Source organism: Gorilla gorilla, chromosome 6 (genome assembly GCF_029281585.2).
Source record: "Gorilla gorilla gorilla isolate KB3781 chromosome 6, NHGRI_mGorGor1-v2.1_pri, whole genome shotgun sequence".
Taxonomy (NCBI): domain Eukaryota; kingdom Metazoa; phylum Chordata; class Mammalia; order Primates; family Hominidae; genus Gorilla; species Gorilla gorilla.
Window position 1 is genome coordinate 25,601,863 of NC_073230.2, and position 23,813 is coordinate 25,625,675.

At 38.5% G+C, this 23,813-nt stretch overlaps 1 protein-coding gene across 1 annotated transcript in view; it reads left to right on the top strand.

Moving 5' to 3' along the window:
- HDAC9 (histone deacetylase 9) overlaps nucleotides 1–23,813 on the top strand; it is an 857,715-nt gene that overhangs the window by 9,246 nt on the left and 824,656 nt on the right. The window contains exon 2 of the mRNA XM_063708393.1: nucleotides 1,216–1,336. Coding sequence (XP_063564463.1) covers nucleotides 1,312–1,336 — 25 coding nt within the window. The 5' untranslated portion in view covers nucleotides 1,216–1,311. The remainder of the gene's footprint in view (nucleotides 1–1,215; nucleotides 1,337–23,813) is intronic.

A 23,813-nucleotide genomic window follows, 5' to 3' on the forward strand; every position in this document is an offset into this window, starting at 1 on the left:
TCTCATTGACACAGAAATCAAGACTGTTCAGATGATGTTAATAAAACAGCACATCAATATAATTTTTGAAGGAGATTTATAAAAATGTACATTTTAATTGTCATTAAATCTTAATACTTATTGAGCACCAAGGATGTGATGAGAAGTAGCCTGCTAGGTCTAATGACGCTACTTAGCTGTTTGAATAACTAAATAGCACATTTCTATTTAGACACCATATAAGTATTATAGGTATTCTTGGTGATGTTATAAAGTTATTCAAAGAAAATATGTATTTATATCTCGCTTTATATATTTGGGCAAAAATAGCAATAACACTTTCAAAATAGTGACGGAAAAACGAGTCACAATAAATACATTGGATTATGAAGATAAAGGAGTATGTAATTCTCAGAGTTACAGCATCTGTCTATAAAAATAGTGCAATTGGGATATACTATTTTAGTAAGAAACTCATTAAATGTAATTTTAAAAGCTGCTGCTTTTTTCTTAAGTTTGACATTCCAGTAAACTCTTAGGAAAATGTCCTTCCGGTTGCTTTTCCTCTAAGTGTCTAGAAGTGGAAGTACATTAAAATTAAAAGCAGAAAGTCCCTTAAATTCCTTTTAAGAAGTCCATCCTGTTACTCTGACTCCTAGAAAGACCATGGTTGCTATTACTTTGGGCTGGAACAAGATTACAAAAGACCTCAAGAAGAAGTGGAAATTATCATGGGAGTTTTCTGTCACTCTTAAAGTTTATGGCCTATTTGTTCTTTTTTTAGTCCATTAAACATTTCTTTTTGCCAAGAGGTCCTATCTGTAAAAGGAAGTCTTTGATAATGATAGTTTAAAATGCTATGTAATGAGATACTTATATGCAAAAATCCAAAAAAGCTTTTTTATTTCTATAATAATGATAATAGCAAACAAATTATAGTGAACAGTAAACAATAAGCTAATTATAATTGTGTGAATTGCTTTCTCCCTCACAGATTCCTTCTATACCTATTATTTTATTTCTGTGTTCACAATATTCCTGTGCTATAAGGGAGACTGCTAAATTTGCTCTTTTTTAGATGAAGACTTAGAGACCTGGAAGGTTGATATGACTGCCTCAAAGACACATGGTCGCACTGTGGCTGAGTCGACACTCAAGGCCAGTTCTCTGTGTTTCTTTTTCAGTGTGACTTGACATAGCTTGTATCTTAAACACTGCATTTCTCTTATGTTCTAGGTTTCTCCTCTGCCAACCCCTCCTGGACCATCGTCAGCAGTTGAACGACAAAGGCTGTGAATCTGCATCCTAGTCTTAGCAGTCCCTCTGATTTTCATGATGAGCTCACCTGCACAGCCTGGTCAGTCTGGTTGCTTCTTAAACTGTTAATAGACTTTATGTGAAGGATGTTGCTTTGTGTTGTTTCAAACCAAGTAATTTAATTTATGAAGGAACTTTTTTTTTTGTACAAAGATTGCTTAATGTAACAAATCTTGAATTTTGCATTGGATAGCTAAGTCTCTATTGCTTAACCCAGTTTGCTTCCTGGACAACTGATTTGATTTGCATTGTAGTCTGAACATGGGACTTTAATTCTTCTGCTTCCAAGGTAACATTCAGATTGAACTTGATGAAGTTATGAATATGAACTATTATATAGGAATCCATTTTTCACCTGTAATCTTTCTGTCCTAACATGTGTCTGTATGCTTTTAAATTATACTGTGGGGCTTTGGAAGTCAGTTTGTGGATTGACTCCACCTCCATCTCTTTGACACACAGGAAGGATATTTTTCCTCCCCACCCTTCTTTGCTGCCATTCCTGTTTCCTATATACATATTTAATTATAATCTCAGCACCTGCTTCCTCCTATTCCAGTGATGTGTGCTGCTCATGTAGTGCTGTGATCAGCACAGCCAACACCCATTCCTCCAGGAACAGGCTGTCATTTTTTTGGAACAAACACAATCCAAGTTTTGGGAATGATGAAGTAGGGTCAGATACCACATACTAGTAACAGACAAGTTTTACAAGAATTTTCTGTTTGGATACTTATAGGAGCATTTATTTCTTTATAGATTCCTTAGCATATTGATATCCTTGGTTTATTGAACTAAGTTGAAGCTTATGTACTATCATATTCAGGGCTTATAAGGGAGAAAACTTGCCAAGATTTTCATTCCCTGGATTGCCACACCCAAGTTAGCTGTTTGGGAATTCCGCTGTTTCATCAACCTTTCCCCACATCCCCAACAGGCCGCCAACTTGTATGCTGAATTTGGAACTTGATTCTAAATGGTGCAGTCCAGAAATCCCTGAGTCTTTAGTCACAACCATGTTTGATAATTGGCATGTCACTAGGTTAAGCAGATGACAGTTACTTACTTATGCCTGTTATCTCTGAGTCTTTATTGCCTAGTGGTTCTCAAACTTTAGCATGCATTGACATCACTTGGAGAGTTTGTTAAAACAAGCCCTATTCTCATAGTTTTTGATTTCCTAAGTCTAGAGTGGGGCACAGGAATTGTGATTTTTACAAGTTCCCCTGACAATGCTGTTGCTGCTTGGGGACCACACTTTGGGAATCACTGGTTTAGCTTCTTCTGCCCATTTCTCACCCCATCCCCTACCAGCCTCTACAAACAACCTTGTTTAAGTGTGTTCTGTGAGCGGCATTGCTTATTACAATTGTAGTCTAGTACTATTATTCTTTCTGTTGGGAGGAACTTAAATTAACATTTACCTTATATAGGTGTATATTGCATTTTAAATATTATGTATATTTATTTGTATATAAATTCAGTGTTTCAAAATTGGATTGTTTAAACGAGGCATTAATTTAGAACCACTGTGGTCAAGTATTTTTTTCTTGTGATAATGTTTGGCAGTGGATGTTGGTATACCCTGCTCCCCAAGAATATTGATTTTATAAAATGAAAATCTCACTTGAAGCTGCTATTTTGATGAGGAAATTCTTGCCAGTCATGATAATTGTTCAGTTACGAGGAGAGAAAAGGTGATGGATAAATAAGACAGCCATTGAGTGAAGCTCACTTGACTTTAGGGTCACCAAAATTTCCTCGTGTACTTTTTTCTTGTAAATCATTCTGCTGTGTTGACAATAACATTATGCAGAAGTCTCAATCAACTCCGTTTGGGAAGTTTTTATGAATGAAATCTGAAGTTGAGGAAAGTGATAGTAAATGTGCCAGGTGGGTAGGAGTTTCTTCTATTTATTGCAAGTAAAAAACTATGATCAGAGACCTGAAATTCACTTTGCATGGATAAAGGAAAATGTTCCTGCCACAAACATAAAAAAAATTTTTCTCCTGTTATTAGCCTGCATCTTAGGGTGCCGTATATATTCTGAGAAATAACCTGATTGTTTGATTTAGAAAAAAATATGTTTTTCTTACATCTTTTTTCCCCACTATCTAAAAAGAGAATTAAATTGGTCTTATGCAGTCACCATCCATTTATTTTGCTTTTGTTCCACAAATGGCTCTAAGGAGTTATTGTGCACCAGAAAGAAAAATAGACTCACTTCAGTAGTTCCAGAAATTCTTTAATAGTCCATGTTTCAGACTGAGTATGTTTGTCTTCAAAATTGGTTCTGGTATAGTGTGAATTCTTATTTTTCCCATACATTAACATCATTCTTAGAAACGTTCTCCATCCATATTCAAATATGGTTGATATGAAATACAAAATGCCACCGTCTTAATCATGTATTCAGTCAAACAATAAGTGCTGATTTTTGTATATAAAATTTACTAGTTTTTATTTTAATTTTGCTGCCCAGTTCTGTTCAAAGTTAGAGCCTTGGGTATTGCTTTTGGGCACTGAGGATCCTGAATGCAGGAAAGACTATCTGGATAAGATTGGCAGCTAGCTGCTGCAGTTGAGCTCTTCATTCAAAACTTATTAAGCATCTAACTTGTGCCAGCCAGTGTGTTACCCAATAGGGACACAACGAGCACTAAAACATTGTTTCTATCCTTAGGGACAGCACCCTTTCATGGGAGACACAAATATTAATAGCTTTAGTCCATTCAGTGTCTTAAGTATTTTAATAAATTTAGGACCAGAAATTTATTTCCTCTGTACAGCAGTATGGATACTATTTCTAGTAATGTAATTTTTGTCAGAATTGCCAAATCTCAGAAGGAAGGATTTTAGGACTTATCTTATCTAGCATTTTCCAAACATGTCAGATAGTAAAAATCTCCTGAGACTTGTTAAAAATACAGATTTCCAGACTCCTCCCTGAAAGAGTATCGTGTGGTAGCCTGGGGGAAGGATACTGGATTGTAGAATGTATATTGCTCTTTGCTATGACTTGGCAAAGTGTAGAAATGCTCTTAGTCCATTCAACAGCACTAGTGTTTCATATTTGGAGACTATAAACACAAAAAACACATCAAGTCTTATCTCAAGTAAATGTTTCTCTTGTGAGCAAAATTATGCTAATTCAGTTATTTTGTTCTCTGATGATAGATAAATAAAAAGCTAACACTGGCTAGGTGCAGTGGCTCATGCCTGTAATCCCAGCAATTTGAGAGGCCTAGGTGGGAAGATTGCTTGAGCCCAGGGGTTCGAGACTAGCCTGGGCAATATGGTGAGATCCTATCTCTACAAAAAATTTTTTAAAAAATTGCTTGGCATGGTGGTGCATGCCTGTAGTCCCTGCTACTTAGGAGGCTGAGGTGGGAGGATTGCTCGAGCCCAGGAGGTCAAGGCTGCAGTGAGTGAGCCATGATGATGCCACTGCACTGCATTCTAGCCTGGGCCACAGAGCAAGACCCTGTCTCAAAAAAAAAAGAAAAAAAGAAAGAAAGAAAGAAAGCTAACACTGTGGAAACCTAGAGAAGGCAATAATTTGAGGGGAACATTCTAGTGGCTTTGCGTCTATCTAGGCCATCTCATTTTTATGGGGAGGTGGATGGACCAAAGAGATTTTTATGGAGTGCCTTTATTTTCCTCGAAAGAAGTTTAAGCATATTTTAACCCAGGGCAGCTTTTTAGTCTGATCTCAAGATTATAGAAAACTTAATTTCAGCCTGAACGTTTTTAAATAAATTGGGCTACATCAACCCTAACATGATTTTTAAATTTGATGAATCTATTTTTTGTAATTAATTTTGATGAAAACGCATCCAAAGGAATTTTCCAAGCATAGAACACAATGTGCCTGTTGCCCTTAGAATTGTGCAATGCTCTGGCCTTGTGGGCTTCTAGGTAAAGTGGCCAAAGCTGTGTTTCAAAGTCCTGTAACATTAGTTTTCAAAGCCCCTTGTATAAAGCTAGCTCATCTCTCTTTTCACCATTGTGGGAACACTTACAACTACTCTACTCATATGGAGTGAGAGGACCAAGCTATTTATAGAAGTGAAAGGTTTATAGCAAGATCTTATATTCTGTTCATTTTCTCATATTCTATTCATTTTCTTACTGGCAAGTCTTGGGCAAAAGTTAGTTAAGAGATTTATCTTCATGCCTCTGTTTTGCTAAACAGCTGAATTCCCCTATAGAAATGTAGAGTAGATGTAACTAATGATCAAAAAGTTCTTTGAAATATAAATTGTTATGGAAATGCTAAGTAGTATAAACAATTTGGGGGCAAGCATTAATAAAAGCTTCTCTGCAAGCATTTTTAAAGAGGACTAATAAAAGCTTCATGGTTCAATTAATACAGCACAACATCAGGTTTTTTAGAAGCATATGGGACCCAGAAGGCCTGCCCCTGTTTTTAAAATTTACCAACTCTTTAATGATTCACCATTTTTACTCCAGTGCATTACCCACTGTGGTGCCATTTAGCCATTAAGTAGGAAACTAAAACCAGGACAGAGCTACAAACAAATATCATAATGTCCAAGTGGGTATTTTTTCTTCAGTTTGTTTATAGTGTGTTACCAAAAAAATGAATGTTAAATGAAACAGAGTCTTAGGGCAAATCAAATAGGTTATGGCTTCCCTAGATGAGTATGATCAGTTAGCTTTTTAATGAAATACAGGTCAAATCCCATGACAGGTAGCTCTACATAACTAAAATATTTTCAGGCCACTGGCCAATTATCTATTTCAAGTAATATTCAAGAAAAATATTCCAGGATAATAAAACAAATTAGTTTTTTGATGTTTGTTGTAGCAGAAGTTGATCCACAGGGTATGGTATTAATAGGAAACACTGTATGTTAAAGTTATTAACTATTGTTTTGGATTTTTTTTTTTTTTACTACTTTAACTTCACAGTTAAGTGATTCATTCTTTTGCCATTTGTAAGTCAAAACTTCTCAATCTGATATTCAAGTTTGAAACATAAACCAAATAAAGCATTTTATTCATTCTCTAGTTTTTGAAGGACAGTGCTTTAATAAGTGAGGCATAAACCTTTTCTGAAAATGTTCAGTATAAATTTGTTTTGAACATTTATTTGTTTTTATATTTGCTTTTCACAATTAATTTTGGTGGGTAATTCAACTTATATAATTTTCATTATTGTAACACTACAAACAAACTCCATAATGCAGGCCTAACAGAAAAGAAGGTTATTTCTCATTCATATAAAGACTGAGTAGAGAGCTGCTGTTTTTCTAATGGCTACCCTTTGCCCCGGACAGCTTCTAACTGGTTTGTGCTTCTTCAGTTCATGTATTCTAAGGTCATTGTGCATCTCCACATCAAGCTGATGGGAGGGAAATTGAAGAGGTGCATTGAGTGTGGGAGGTTTCCAAAGGTACATCACTTTTGTTCACATTTCGTTGAGTGGAATTTAGCCACGTGGCCATACCTAACTACAAAGGAGGCTGGGAAATGTAGTCTAGCAGTACTCCAGGAAGAGGAGGAGACAGGTTTGGTGAACAGCTGGCCTCTCTCTACCACATTTGTCTTAAAATTTTATACCTAGGACTGCAGATACGGTATTGCTTACCAAGAGGTGCAGTATTTTATAATGCACTCTTGATTTAACCAGTCATTAAAAGTTAAGTAATTTTCCTTTGAAGAGATTGAAACACATTAAAATCAGGGCAGATCAGCTCACCAACATTTCTGAGAGTTGCCTAAGCCTTTCTTTGTGAATCGTGCAGAATAGATAATGCCCAGTGTAGCTATTAGAAAATTCAAGTTCCTGTTAGTGGGAACTCTGCAGAAAATGGGAGTAAAATGTATGCTGAATATTATATGTCCTTAATTAGTGTTTAAAAATAATGTCAATTTATCTGAAATTATAATTGCACATATGCTGATGAAAAAGTACTTTAAACTTTATAATCACAATTCTTATGTTTGTTCTTTATTGCATTTTGGGGTCACGTTTTTCAACACCTCTGTAGTTTTAAGTATTATGATGAAAATCTAGGCCAAATATACAGTGGTTGATAAATACTTGTTTTACACTGATCTTTTCATGAACACTATTATAAAACAATGCTAGACTATATATTTTCTTAAGCCCTGTAAGCAAAATCTTGCTACCTCTGCAAATACACATGTACAGCCCTTTGTTTATAACATTATGTGGAACCTTTATGGAGGATTTTTTTGTCTGTATAGATTGGAGTTTACTCTTAAGAGTACAAAAACTCTGTGTGTGTGTGTGTGTGTACGTGTGTGGTGCATGTGTGCTTGTGTTGCAGTACTATAATAACTCTAGGGAAACACAAAGGTATGTGGAACCATGTAACCTGTACTTTTACACTAAATATCCCCCAAGGCTTTACTTTCTGTGGTTTTCTGCATATTTCTTAATTTTTGTCATATTTTGAGAATGTCAACGTATAGCAGTTTTCTCCATTTATAATTCATTGCCTCTAACTTGTTGTAGGGTTAGAAAGCTAAGAACTGTGTTAAATAAAATTGTTAAAAGATCACAAGTTCTGAGGAGGTGCAAAAGTCTTGTTTTGTGTGTGTGTGTGTGTGTGTGTGTGTGTGTGCGTGTGTCTGTGTGTGTGTGTTTTAAATGGAGTTTTGTTCTTGTTGCCCAGGCTGGAGTGCAATGGCATGATCTTGGCTCACTGCAACCTCCGCCTCTTGGGTTCAAGCAATTCTTCTGCCTCAGTCTCCCAAGTAACTGGGATTACAGGCATGTGGCACCATGCCTGGCAAATTTTTTGTATTTAGTAGAGATGGGGTTTCACCATGTTGCTCAGGCTGGTTTTGAACTCCTGACCTCAGGTGATCCACCCACCTCGGCCTCCCAAAGTGCTGGGATTACAGGTATGTGCCACTGCACCCAGCCTGCAAAAGTATTTTTTATGAACAAAATAGATGTACTTGTTTTTCTTACATACTGTAATTGCATTTTAATTGTTTCCTTATCCACTGCACCCCTCTTATTTTCTCGGTTCTTCTGTCTTTATTCTATAGATTTACAGAATTTTGAGTTTCCAGTGGGTGAGGCATCGTTATGGTTTTAATTTTGCCATACTTTTCCTTGCAGTTATGATCCATCAGTTTTTTTTTCTTTTTTTTAAAATTATACTTTAAATTCTAGGGTACATGTGCACAACATACATGTTTCTTAACATAGGTATACATGTGCCACGTTGGTTTGCTGCACCCATTAACTCATCATTTACATTAGATATTTCTCCTAATGCTATCCCTCCCCCTGTCCCCCACCGAATGACAGGCCCCGGTGTGTGATGTTCCCCGCCCTGTGTCCCAGTGTTCTTATTGTTCAATTCCCACCTATGAGTGAGAACATGTGGTGTTTGGTTTTCTGTCCTTGTGATAGTTTGCTGAGAATGATGGTTTCCAGCTGCATCCATATCCATGCAAAGGACATGAACTCATCCTTTTTATGGCTGCATAGTATTCCATGGTGTATATTTGCCACATTTTCTTAATCCAGTCTATCATTGATGGAGATTTAGATTGGTTCCAAGTCTTTGCTATTGCGAATAGTGCCACAATAAACATACACGTGCATGTGTCTTTATAGCAGCATGATTTATAATCCTTTGGGTATATACCCAGTAATGGGATTGCTGGGTCAAATGGTACTTCTAGTTCTAGATCCTTGAGGAATCGCCACACTGTCTTCCACAATGGTTGAACTAGTTTGCACTCCCACCAACAGTGTAAAAGTGTTCCTATTTCTCCACATCCTCTCCAGCATTTGTTGTTTCCTGACTCTTTAATGATTGCCATTCTAACTGGTGTGAGATGGTATCTCATTGTGGTTTTGATTTGCATTTCTCTGATGACCAGTGATGATGAGCATTTTTTCGTGTGTCTGTTGGCTTCATAAAGGTCTTCTTTTGAGAAGTGTCTGTTCATATCCTTTGCACACTTTTTGATAGGCTGGGTTGTTTTTTTTCTTGTAAATGTGTTTAAATTCTTTGTAGATTTGTCAGATGGATAGATTGCAAAATTTTCTCCCATTCTGTAGGTTGCCTGTTCACTCTGATAATAGTTTCTTTTGCTGTGCAGAAGCTCTTCAGTTTAATGAGATCCCATTTGTCTATTTTGGCTTTTGTTGTTGTTGCTTTTGGTGTTTTAGTCATGAAGTCCTTGCCCATGCCTGTGTCCTGAATGGTATTGCCTAGGTTTTCTTCTAGGGTTTTTTTTTATGGTTTTAGGTCTAACATTTAAGTCTTTAATCCATCTTGAATTAATTTTTATATAAGGTGTAAGGAAGGGATCCAGTTTCAGCTTTCTACGTATGGCTAGCCAGTTTTCCCAGCACCATTTATTAAATAGGGAATCCTTTCCCATTTCTTGTTTTTGTCAGGTTTGTCAAAGATCAGATGGTTGTAGATGTGTGGTGTTATTTCTGAAGGATCTGTTCTATTCTATTGATCTATATCTCTGTTTTGGTACCAGAACCATGCTGTTTTGGTTACTGTTGGCTTGTAGTATAGTTTGAAGTCAGGTAGCGTGATGCCTCCAGCTTTGTTCTTTTGGCTTAGGATTGTCTTGGCAATGTGGGCTCTTTTTTGGTTCCATATGAACTTTAAAGTAGTTTCTTCCAATTCTGTGAAGAAAGTCATTGGTAGCTTGATGGGGATGGCATTGAGTGTATAAATTACCTTGGGCAGTATGGCTATTTCCAAGATATTGATTCTTCCTATCCATGAGCATGGAATATTCTTCCATTTGTTTGTGTCCTCTTTTATTTCATTGAGCAGTGGTTTGTAGTTCTCCTTGAAGAGGTCCTTCACATCCCTTGTAAGTTGTATTCCTAGGTATTTTATTCTCTTTGAAGCAATTGTGAGTGGGAGTTCACTCATGACTGGACTCTCTGTTTGTCTGTTATTGGTGTATAGGAATGCTTGTGATTTTTGTACATTGATTTTGTATCCTGAGACTTTGCTGAAGTTGCTTATCAGCTTAAGGAGATTTTGGGCTGAGATGATGGGGTTTTCTAAATATACAATCATGTCATCTGCAAACAGGGACAATTTGACTTCCTCTTTTCCTAATTGAATGCCCTTTATTTCTTTCTCTTGCCTGATTGCGCTGGCCAGAACTTCCAACACTGTGGTGAATAGGAGTGGTGAGAGAGGGCATCCCTGTCTTATGCCAGTTTTCAAAGGGAATGCTTCCAGTTTTTGCCCATTCAGTATGATATTGGCTGTGGGTTTGTCATAAATAGGCCTTATTATTTTGAGATATGTTCCATCGATACCTAGTTTATTGAGAATTTTTAGCATGAAGGGCTGTTGAATTTTGTCTAAGGCCTTTTCTGCATCTATTGAGATAATCATTTCATTTTTGTCGTTGGTTCTGTTTATGTGATGGATTATGTTTATTGATTTGCATATGTTGAACCAGCCTTGCATCCCAGGGATGAAGCCCACTTGATCATGGTGGATAAGCATTTTGATGTGCTGCTGGATTTGGTTTGCCAGTATTTTGTTGAGGACTTTTGCATCGATGTTCATCAGGGATATTGGTCTAAAATTCTCTTTTTGTTGCGTCTCTGACAGGCTTTGGTATCAGGATGATGCTGGCCTTATAAAATGAGTTAGGGAGGATTCCTTGTTTTTCTATTGATTGGAATAGTTTCAGAAGGAATGGTACCAGTTCCTTTTTGTACTTCTGGTAGAATTCGGCTGTGAATTTGTCTGGTTCTGGACTTTTTTTGGTTGGTAGGCTGTTAATTATTGCCTCAATTTCCGAGCCTGTTATTGGTCTATTCAGAGGTTCAGCTTCTTCCTTGTTTAGTCTGGGGAGGGTGTATGTGTCTAGGAATTTATCCATTTCTTTTAGATTTTCTAGTTTATTTGCATAGAGGTTTTTATAGTATTCTATTCTCTGATGGTAGTTTGTATTTCCGTGGGATCGGTGGTGATATCCCCTTAATCATTTTTGATTGCGTCTGTTTGATTCTTCTCTCTTTCCTTCTTTATTAGTCTTGCTAGCAGTCTATCAATTTTGTTGATCTTTTCAAAAAATCAGCTCCTGGATTCACTGATTTTTTGAAGGGTTTTTATGTCTCTATCTCCTTCGGTTCTGCTCTGATCTTAGTTATTTCTTGCCTTCTGCTACCTTTTCAATTTGTTTGCTCTTGCTTCTCTAGTTCGTTTAACTGTGATGTTACGGTGTTGATTTTAGATCTTTCTTGCTTTCTTTTGTGGGCATTTAGTGTTATAAATTTCCCTCTACACACTGCTTTAAATGTGTCCCAGAGGTTCTGGTACGTTGTGTCTTTGTTCTCACTGGTTTCAAAGAACATCTTTATTTCTGCCTTCATTTTGTTATTTACCCAGTAGTCATTCAGGAGCAGATTGTTCAGTTTCCCTGTAGTTGTGCAGTTTTGAGTGAGTTTCTTAATCCTGAGTTCTAATTTGATTGCACTGTGGTCTGAGAGACAGTTTGTTATAATTTCTCTTCTTTTACATTTGCTGAGGAGTGCTTTACTTCCAACTGTGTGGTCAATTTTGGAGTAAGTGCGATGCGGTGTTGAGAAGAATGTATATTCTGTTGATTTGGGGTGGAGAGTTCTGTAGATGTCTATTAGGTCTGCTTGGTGCAGAGCTGAGTTCAAGTCCTGGATATCCTTGTTAAGTTTCTGTCTCGTTGATCTGTCTAATATTAATAGTGGGGTGTTAAAGTCTCCCATTATTATTGTGAGGGAGTCCAAGTCTCTTTGTAGGTCTCTAAGGACTTGCTTTATGAATCTGGGTGCTCCTGTATTGGGTGCATTTATATTTAGTATAGTTAGCTCTTCTTGTTGAATTGATCCCTTTACCATTATGTAATGGCCTGCTTTGTCTCTTTTGCTCTTTGTTGGTTTAAAGTCTGTTTTATCAGAGACTAGGATTGCAACCCCTGTTTTCTTTTTGCTTTCCATTCGCTTGGTAGATCTTCCTCCATCCCTTTATTTTGAGCCTATGTGTGTCTCTGCACGTCAGATGGGTCTCCTGAATACATCACACTGATGGGTCTTGACTCTTTACCCAATTTGCCAGTGTGTGTCTTTTAATTGGGGCATTTAGCCCATTTACATTTAAGGTTAATATTGTTATGTGTGTATTTGATCCTGTCATTATGATGTTAGCTGGTTATTTTGCCAGTTAGTTGATGCAGTTTCTTCCTAGCATTGATGGTCTTTACAATTTGGCATGTTTTTCAGTGGCTGGTACCGGTTTTTCCTTTCCATGTTTAGTGCTTCCTTCAGGAGCTCTTGTAAGGTAGGCCAGGTGGTGACAGAATCTCTCAGCATTTGCTTGTCTGTAAAGCATTTTATTTCTCCTTCACTTAGTTTGGCTGGATATGAAATTCTGGGTTGAAAATTCTTTTCTTTAAGAATGTTGAATATTGGCCCCCACTCTCTTCTGGCTTGTAGGGTTTCTGTAGAGAGATCAGCTGTTAGTCTGATGGGCTTCCCTTCGTGAGTGATCTGACCTTTCTTTCTGGCTGCCCTTAACAGTTTTTCCTTCATTTCAACCTTGGTGAATCTGACAATTATGTGTCTTGGGTTTCCTCTTCGAGGAGGAGTATCTTTGTGATGTTCTCCCTATTTCCTGAATTTGAATGTTGGCCTGTCTTGTTAGTTTGGGGAAGTTCTCCTCGATAATATCCTGAAGAGTGTTTTCCAACTCATTTCCATTCTCCCCATCACTTTCAGGTACACCAATCAGGTGTAGATTTGGTCTTTTCGCATAGTCCCATATTTCTTGGAGGCTTTGTTTGTTTCTTTTTACTCTTTTTTTCTGTAAATTTGTCTTCTTGCTTTATTTCATTAATTTGATCTTCAATCACTGATACCTTTTCTTCCACTTGATCGAATCGGCTATTGAAGCTTGTGCATGTGTCATGTAGTTCTCATTCCATGGTTTTCAGCTCCATCAGGTCATTTAAGGTCTTCTCTACACTGTTTATTCTAGTTAGCCATTTGTCTAATCTTTTTTCATGGTTTTTAGCTTCCTTGCGATGGGTTCGAACATCCTCCTTTAGCTTGGAGAAGTTTGTTATTACTGATCTTCTGAAGCCTGCTTCTCTCAGCTCATCAAAGTCATTCTCTGTCCAGCTTTGTTCCATTGCTGGCGAGGAGCTGCAATCCTTTGGAGGAGAAGAGGTGCTCTGGATTTTAGAATTTTCAACTTTTCTGCTCTGGTTTCTCCCTATCTTTGTGGTTTTATCTACCTTTGGTCTTTGATGTTGGTGACCTACAGATGGGGTTTTGGTGTAGATGTCCTTTCTGTTGATGTTGATGCTATTCCTTTCTGTTTGTTAGTTTTCCTTCTAACAATCAGGACCCTCAGCTGCAGGTCTGTTGGAGATTGCTGGAGGTCCTCTCCAGACGCCGTTTGCCTGGGTATCACCAGTGGAGGCTGCAGAACAGCAAATATTGCAGCCTGATCCTTCCTCTAGAAACTTCATCCCAGATGGGCACCTGCCTGTATGAGGTGTCATTCGGCCCCTGCTGGGAGATGTCTCCCAGTTAGGCTACATGGTGGCCAGGCACCCACTTGAGGAGGCAGTCTGTCCGTTCTCCAATCTCAAACACCATGCTGGGAGAACCACTGCTCTCTTCAGACCTGTCAGAAGGGGACGTTTAAGTCTGCAGAAGTTTCTGCTGCTTTTTGTTCAGCTATACCCTGCCCCTAGAGGTGGGGTCTACAGAGGCAGCGGGCCTTGCTGAGCTGCGGTGGGCTCCACCTAGTTCTAGCTTCCTGGGCGCTTTGTTTATCTACTCAAGCCTCAGCAGTGGCGGACACCCCTCCCCCCTGCCAGGCTGCTGCCTTGCAGGTCCATCTCAGATTGCCACGCTAGCAGTGAGCAAGGCTCTGTGGGTGTGGGACCTGCCGAGCCAGGAGTGGGATATAGTCTTTTGGTGTGCCATTTGCTAAGACTATTGGAAAAACGCAGTATTTGGTTGGGTGGTGTCCCGTTTTTCCAGGTACCGTCTGTCATGGCTTCCCTTGGCTAGGAAAGGGAATTCCCCAACTCCTTGCACTTCCCAGGTGAGGTGATGCCCTGCCCTGCTTCAGCTCACCCTCCATGGGCTGTACCCTCTGTCCAACCAGTCCCAATGAGGTGAACCAGGCATCTCAGTTGGAAATGCAGAAATCTCCTGTCTTCTGCGTCCATCACGCTGGGAGCTGCAGACTGGAGCTGTTCCTATTCGGCCATCTTGGAACGGACCAATCCATAGTTTTATAATGCATGCCTATGTGTTGATTTGTGTTGCTTTGGAGTTGCTTTAATATCCAAATGAAAGACTCATGACCATATTATTGGTGAGCTTTTAAAAAATATTGTATTGATTTATAGGAAATTGATAAGCTTTGAGGTAGTCTGTAAAATTATTTTTAAATCCCCCCCTTTTTTTTAGAATAACTTCCTGGCACTTGATTATATAAGGCTCTTGCTGCTTATGATAGATGGTTGCTCCTCACATATCATTGCATAATTAACCTTTTCTCCCAGGCTCTTAATGTCCAAGAAAATGTTCTCTTCATACCAGTAATGTAGTTCCACTGGAAAGTGCTCTGGGTGAGCTGGGGATTTTTCCTTTGGAGTTGGAATTTGCCCTAGTAATTCTGCCTTCTTTGGAATTCTGTGAGTTCTGTGAGAGGGCAGATAATCATAGTGGTGTATGACCAAGCACTCACCTTTTATCTTTAACTCTCAGAAGAAATTTTTTTTCAGAAAGAAATGTCAAAATGACATTATTCATGAGAAAAATTAGTCATGAGTTTTGGACTCTCTAGGAATGTAAACATGTTTAATAAAAGCTGGTGACAGTTTTTCGGTCTGCTGTTACTGGAAAGCCTGCTTGATTTCCTTCCCTGTGTTTTTCTGGTCTTGAGATCTCCAGTGCTTTCTGAAGATCCAGGAATGCCGTACAAATGGGAAAAGCCAGACTGTTATCTTGAACCTCTGTTTTTCAAATCTCTATCTGATCAGGAAAAAAATATTGCAAGTCATTGTAGTTACTTGTTTGGTTTGTCACTGGAATTCCAAATATTTGCTTGGTGGTTCATGGACATGTAAATTTTGGGATATGTTACTATTGTTTAGGGTATACTGTCTGTAAAATAAGTTATTAACCCAGTGACTGTTGACTAGATCTTCCAAAAGTCCTGTCTCCTATCATTTTATGTTGTATTGAAAAATTATTATAATTAGAAAATTTTTTAAACTCTTAGAAAATGAAAGTATACAGCTATGAAAATTCTGTTTGGGTAATTTTTTTAAAAGTTTATTTTCGGTTCAGAGGTACATGTGCAAATTTGTTATACAGGTAAACTGTGTGTCACGGGGCTTTGGTGTACAGATTATTTCATCATGTTTGGGTAATTTTTAATGTTATTTTTTAATGCATTTTTATCCTTTTGTCTGTATTATTGTGCTTCCTTTTTTATTAAAGAAGAGTTGGATGTGTCTTACTTTGGCTTTATGTTTAAAGTGAAACAGTAAATTGAAAGGTTTTAACAGGTCATGGTATGTCAATGAAAGAACCTAGAAATTGGCAGAAAAATGCAGGAAGCCAACTATAGATATTGGAAAAATAATACATACCATGACTTGAGTTAGGTAATGTACACTATCGAGTCTTTGAATTTCAATAAAGTACGTCAAAGTAGACATTGTATGTCATTTTCCCTTCTGTTGGGAGAACTGATAATCCGCCTACCCATCTGCCTTCCTACCTTTCTTAGTTTTCTTTCTTTTTCTTTTATTCTGCCTAAGTCCAGAAAAGATTTGGCATCTATATAGGTAAGTTATGGAAAATAAAATACGTGAGGAGGAAGGGAAATGAAGGGAAATTGGGTACACCCTGTTAGTACCTGCATTTAAATTCTGTGAAGTTGCTTGAGGACGGATGGATCTGTGTCTGAGCTTCCTGATAGCAAGTCTGTTGTCTATGGTGCGATTAATCTCTTCTCAACCTAACTCTGATATAGTCACTGCCCTGTATAAGAAATGTCAGTGGCTCTCTATCACATCTATTTAAGGTATATAAGAACCCGTACCCTTTTCAGGCTTGTCTTATTTTTCTCCTCAATGAACCCCACTCTGTTCAACATGTAGAGCTGCTTACCTTCCCCAGGTCCAGTTTTCTTGCTTGGAGGCCTTTGAATGACCCTTCCTCACTGCTGGGAGTTTCCTGTTTACTTATCTTCAACACCCAGCTCCTACTCCAGTTCTTCTGTGAGGCCTTCCTGGGTGACGCTGACATTTGTTACCTCTCTCAGTTCTGGAACTTATCTTAGTACTGGGGTTGTCTTCTCTAATAGGCTTAGCTTTTTGAGGGCAAGGGACATCTAAGTACATTTTGTGGGGTGTATATAGAGCGAAGCAGTTGGCAGCTGTATTTATGGTTGCTCTCTTAGTTAAGTAATATACTGCCCAGCACACAAAAGGAGCCAAATAAGTGAAGAATAAAGGGCACTTTGTGAGGAGGCTGATTATAGTGGTGCTAGGGGCATGGAATTGGGGAGGAGGGAAGCAGCTGAATATACCTGAGCAAAACCAAACTGTTTCATATGTGTCATGAATCATATCCCTTTTCTTTTTGCTTACTCATTTGTTGACTTTCGGTTCTTTTCACCTCTAGTGCTATCCACTGAACTTCCTCCATCCCCCTACCTCCCCTTCCCTCCTGTTCCCTCCTCCACCTCTCCTCCCCTCCTCTCTCCTCTTTGACAGAGTCTTGCTCTGTCACCCAGGCTGGAGTGCAGTGGCACAATCTTGGCTTACTGGAACCTCCACCTCCCTAGTTCAAGCAATTCCCTTGCCTCAGCATCCCGAGTAGCTGGGATTACAGGCACATGCCACCATGCTGGCTAATTGTTTTGTATTTTTAGTAGAGACAGGGTTTCACTATGTTGGCCAGACTTGTCTCGAACTTCTGACCTCAGGCAATCTGCACGCCTTGGGCTCCCAAAGTGCTGGGATTACAGGCGTGAGCCACCGCACCCGGCCCCCCTCTTTCTAAGGTGGCTTGTCTATTCATTGAACAACAAACATTGCAATAGGGTAGTCATTGTTTGCAAGACTTGTGGTTTCATACTGAGTTCTCTAAATATGGGGAAGTTGCTAAGTTTGGCTCTTCTTCAGCTAGCACAGTGGTAGAAGCAGACCTACCACCCTCTTTCCTTTTAGTAACTTGAACTTCTCCCTGTTTCAATGCTTATAAACCACCTCTCTCCCATAACAAATATGTACTGTGGTTAAGAATAGTGGAAAGAGTAAAATGATTTTTAATTGTGGTTAAGCAGGAAATTGTTTTAAGTTAGTTTAGAATTCATTGATCAAACATTCTTTATACTTTTAAAAAGTAATACAGTTTTGCATACTGTATAATTAGCAGTAACTTTTAAATATACTACGTTTCTGAGGACCTTCAGTAAAATACATAGAAAGGAAAACATCCGGCTTAAAATTTGTGACTTTTCAATCTGTATACATTTTCAGTTCCTCTTATTTAAAGTGATGGACTAATAAATATTTTAATATAATGGTTGAAGTCTTTATTAAGATTAAATTAGGATCTTAAACTTTCTGTGTGTCTCCATTAAAGATGTGTTTTTGGCTTCATTATTTGACAGTGTTGTGGTATGGCATTTAATGGAGAACAAGATCTCTTACTTTGGAATGTATCTGGTCAAATGGAGTTCCTTTCATATTTGCCCAGGAAGCTCATTTTTCTAAAGATTATGGAAATAACAGATGTGGAACAAGCAAGCACTGCATGTCTTTCATTCAGAGTTCTCTGAGGAACCACCTTGGGTAGGCTTTTGTTTGTCACACACTTAGCAAGTATGTCTTTACCCTGACTGATGCAATAGTCCAGCCTCCTGTGGGGTATCATCCACTAACAATAATGCCATAACCCATTAGTTGATTGCAAACTCTCTGAATCCATAGGGACTTGCCCCAGTCCACATGAGTGACTAATTCTTAAACTACAAGGTAAAGCTGAGGTCCTAAGGGAGGAGGGACATGTTAAGGTTTGACTGTTTATTTTGCTTGTTATTACTGCAGGATCATTAAAGAAATGTTTATATCCTGTTGGGGTTCTATGTTCTTAACCACTGTATAAGGATGAATAAGCTTTGTTTTTTTTGCTTCTACCTCTCTTATATTTCTTTCCATTCTCTACCCTCCCTCTCCTAAGGAAAAATGGTGTTCACACTCATTGGGTCTAAATAAACCCAAACGTCTTTTCTTTGAATATTTTATTACCTTATCTGTTTATCTATTAACGAGAAATTATACAAATGCATATTTGAAGTTCTTAGTAAAAGCCCAAGGACTTAAACGTAGCTCTGGAAACACCTGTCATCTATCTTTTATTTAGTAAATCTCCCTTTGTCCCAGATTCCTCATTTGGAAAATATGTCATGAATTTGTTATGTTGGTATCATAAAAGATGTAATTGTACAAGAGATAGTAAAGTATCACATGTTCATTTAGAATGATCACACATAAATATGTGCTTTTTTCTCTCAACCGTGACCTGTAACTATCCTTTTTTGGATGTCACAAAAATCTCATGTCTATAAGCCTCTCCACACTGATGAGATTGAGGCCTAAAGCCATCATCTCCCAGCTCTGTCACAATTTCCAGATTTGTCTCTGTCTTTAGGTTTGCTCACTTTTGAGCACATAGAATTATGCCATCCTTTTCAAATTACATGTCAGCTCCTTACTTTATCCTACCCCCAGTAGTGAGCGCCTTAGTTGCCTTGCTTCATCTTTTGGTGTGTTTTTACACTGTTTGTCATGCCAGCATTTCTTGTGAGCACCCTCCCCAACACACATACACACACACACACACACACACACACACACACACACACACACACACACCACATTCTTAACCTATGGACATTTGCTGCTGTAAATTCATTATATATGGTGCATTGAAAATGTTTGCTCTGTGTTTCTTTCTGGACCTTGTACTAGCAACTTTGTTTTGTCATTTTTGTCAAGTGATTTTCTTTTTTCATTTTTTTTTTCCAAATCAGCTAAGTCACTGATAAGATTGATGAGTATGAGAGATTGATCATTTTACAATTTCCATCCTGTGGCCATATGAGAGGTTGTGTTTGGTACCTAGATTAGATCAAAGAGTGTCAGAACTCAATGGGCTGTATAACATGTGGCAGGTAGCAGAGTAAATTGGAAAGAATAACAATACCAGAAGGAGCCAAGAAATACCTGTTAGAAACCCCAATCTGCCCTAACTAACTTTGGGCCTTTGAGAACAAGTTACTTTATTTCTCTGGATATCAGTTTTCTATCTTGTATCAGTTTCCTGTGGCTGCTGTAACAAATTACCACAAACTTGGTGGCCTAAAACAAAGGAAATGTATTTTCTCACAGTTCCAGAAGCCAGAAGTCCAAAATCAGTTTCACTGGGCTGAAATGAAGGTGTCAGTAGGACCTTGCTCCCCACAAAGACTCCAGGGGACCGACCATCTGTTTCTTATCTCTTCTAGCATCTGGTGGCTGCTGGCATTCTTTGGTTTGTGACTGTATCACTCCAGTCTTTGCCTTTGGGGTCACATTGCCTTCTTTTGCGTGTGTGTCAAATCTCCTCCTCCTTCACTCTTATATGCATATGTGTAATTGTATTTTGGGACCACCTGGATAATCTGAGATAATCTCCCCATCTCAGAACCTTTAAGCATGTCTGGGAAGTCCTTTTTTTTCCCTAAGAGGTAACATTCACAAATTCTAGGGATAAGGATGTGGGTATCTTTTGGGAGGTTGTTATTCAGCTACTAAACACCTGAAATAATATCTGAAGTCATGCTGGCTTGGCTTGTAATTGCTATTCATTTCATTCATTTGTTCATTCACCAAACTTTTATTTCATGCCTAATATGTGCCAGACACTGTTCTAGGCAATAGGAATAACCCACTGATCATGCCTTTAGTAAATTCATTATATTGTTGGTGAGACTACCATACAGAATAAATGCTAAAATAAAGGTAAAAGATACAATTTAGACTATTGGATTAATTCTTTGTATATCTCCTTTTGCACAGTTCTGGAGCGCAAGCCACCAGCATGCCTCAGTACTTGTAAATCATTTCAGTAACTATAAGGATTATGTGTAGTGTAGCCTGTGGACCAGAAAGTATTTTACAGAGGTCAAAGCATGCATCAGCTTAAATTCAATTCAGATGTATATATTGAGTACAAAAATAAAGTTTAGACCTCCACCACAATTATACAATTTTTGTCAACCCTGGCTGCACATCAGCATCAATAGCAGGCCTTTACAAACTACTCATACCTGTCCCCCCACCCCACCTTGTGCTTGGTTCTGGGTGGAGCCCAGGGGTCCTTTAAAAAAATCTTATTAGCGGATTCTTACATGCTGAGGGCATTGAACAGAGAGAACCTGTGGTCTGAAGAATAGGAAAACCAAATACAAGGGTACTGATACAAATGCAAGTCAAAATGCTGTAAGTTTTATCAGGATATATAGAAACAAAATAGTTTGGATACTCAGAGGAAAATGAGATCACATCTGGCTCAAGGGAAATTTGAAGACGGAAGTGTTTGAAATATCCTTGATGGATGTGTAAAATTTCAACAGGCATTGATTAGGGGAGGGTGGAGGAAAGGGAATCCACAGAGGTCTGGGAGTAGGGGAAAAGGTGTGTGTCATGGCCGGCAGCAGGGCCCAGGAGACAAGATCTAGGCACCAATTCTCTCTCCTTTTGCTGAGACTTTCTGGCCTGGAAACTTGAAGAGCTTGAGAATTCTAAATTTAAATCTGGTCCTCTAGGTCATTGTGAAGGTAAATTTTTTCAAGGCAGGAGTGTAAAATGTATTTTATTTGACAGGTAATAGGTTGATTTATACTTTTTAAAAATTTAGAAACATGATTTCTGGGCTTCCATTTGTACTCTTGCTCTATGTCTTACAAGTATTAGGAGCAGGCTTCTGTGGGGGAAATAAAAATGGGGAGGAATGTTTTAAAGTGTTTCAAAAGAAGAATAGCCAATATGTGATGACTGACTGGAAAACAGACAAATATAGTGGGAGGTAACAAAGGTAATTTAAAAGTTCAAGAATGACAGTAGAATTAGTGGGAGTGAGACATATTGATGGAAAAGATAGCTAGCATTTGTTGAGTTTTTCTCACAAGCCAGGGGCTTTCACTGCATTTTCTTTATGTCAATGAATTATTTTCATAAGCCTTGAGGTAGGTACTATTCTTATCCCATCTTACAGATGGGAAATTGAGACTTTGAGGGGTTAGTTATCTTGCTCTATCAAGGTCTTACAGTAAATCTAGCTCTTGGATCCAGGTACCTTAATTCTAGAGTTTGTATTGTTAACCACAGTTCTGCTAGTTGTCAGGAGATTGGCTTGAGAATAAGGCTGATGAAGAGTCAAAGACAGGAATTTAAGAATCATCAGAAGAGAGGTCACAGTCAAAAACTTGGGTAGTCAGCAAGCATCACCTTATCAATCAAAAAACGGAAGAAAGAGAGAAGAGTAGAGGGACAAGACTAAATGTCACTGAAGCTTTCGGGGCAGTATCTTAAACCTGTTTATGGCTGCCAGTCACTTAACATATGATTTTTTTTTTTTTTTTTGAGACGGAGTCTCACTCTGTTGCCCAGGCTGGAGTGCAGTGGCGCAATCTCGGCTCACTGCAAGCTCCGCCTCCTGGGTTCACGCCATTCTCCTGCCTCAGTTTCCCGAGTAGCTGGGACTACAGGTGCCTGCCACCACACCCGGCTAATTTTTTGTATTTTTAGTAGAGACAGGGTTTCACCGTGTTAGCCAGGATGGTCTTGATCTCCTGACCTCGTGATCCGCCCGCCTTGGCCTCCCAAAGTGCTGGGATTACAGGCGTGAGCCACGGCGCCCAGCCATGGTTTGTTTTTTTTTTAAAAGCCCTTGAATATTTAAGTAAGCAAATGAACCAATCCCTCAATCGTGAATTTTTCTACCTGTTCTTCAGATTCTACATACATAATAATTACGATGGCTAGAAGGAGACAAATCTAAAGAATTTCCTCAACTTTTGCTGCCTGTTTTTGTGACCCTGATTCAGTTTCAAATCCTTGGGGATCTTCCTTGGATTCCATTTTTTCACCTTACTCCATCTTTTCCCCCACAGAAGATAGCTGCTTTTGGAAGGTTATCCTAGCATAAGAAGATTGGCAGAACAGTTCACTACTTTTGTCATTTTAAACAGTTTCTTTAATTGAAATTTTTCATTTTTCTGTAGAGATGGGGGTCTCACTATGTTGCCTAGGCTGATCTCAAAATCTTGGCCTCAAGAGATCCTCCTGCTTTGGCCTCCCAAAGTGTTGTGATTACAGATATGGGCCATCACACCTGGCCATTTTAAACAGTTTGTAAACTAAGATATTAAAGTAACAATACATAAATGGTAAAGTATCCTGGGCTGTTGAGTGTCTTTCTCCTCCCCTCCTCTTCGAGTGCCCTGAAACTTTTTTCATTCTACCATTCTCACAATGAGTATGCATAAAAAGTCACTATTAAATAATCCAGGAAAATAAAACTATTGCCTTTAAAATATATAAATTATACATTTTTTTGTTACCTGTTATTGCAGGTTGAATATTCCTCATCTGACATGCTTGGGACCAGAAGTTTTTAGATTTTGTATTTGTTTGGATTTTGGAATATTTGCATATAAATAATGAGCTATTGGCCGGGCGCAGCGGCTCATGCCTGTAATCCTAGCACTTTGGGAGGCTGAGGCAGGCAGATCACCTGAGGTTGGGTGTTCAAGACCCGCCTGACCAACATGGAGAAACCCCGTCTCTACTAAAAATACGAAGTTAGCTGAGCATGGCGGCACATGCCTGTAATTCCAGCTCTACTTGGGAGGCTGAGGCAGGAGAATTGCTTGAACCTGGGAGGCTGAGGTTGCGGTGAGCCAAGATCTCTGCATTGCACTCCAGCATGGGCAACAAGAGTGAAACTCCATCTCAAATAAATAAAAAAATAAATAATGAGCTATCTTGGGGATGAGACCCAAGTCTAAACATGGAATTAATTTATGTTTCATACATACCATATGCAAATAGCCTGAAGGTAATTTTATTCAATATTTTAAATAATTTTGTGCACGAAACAAAATTTGTATACCTGAGGTAAGGTGAGGAATTTCCACCTGTGGCATCATGTTGGTGTTCAAAAAGTTTCAGATTTTGGAATATTTTGGATTTCAGATTTTCAAAATAGGTATATTCAACTTATATTAACCAGATCAAATGTTCTATGCTTGTCTTGTTCTCTTGACCCTCGGATTATTTCACAATCAGAATCCAGCATATTCATTGGAAAGGTGTAGGGTATTGAATAAAAAGGATTTCAGAACAGCTATATAGTTGTGTCAGATATTTTAATATTATAGTACTGTAT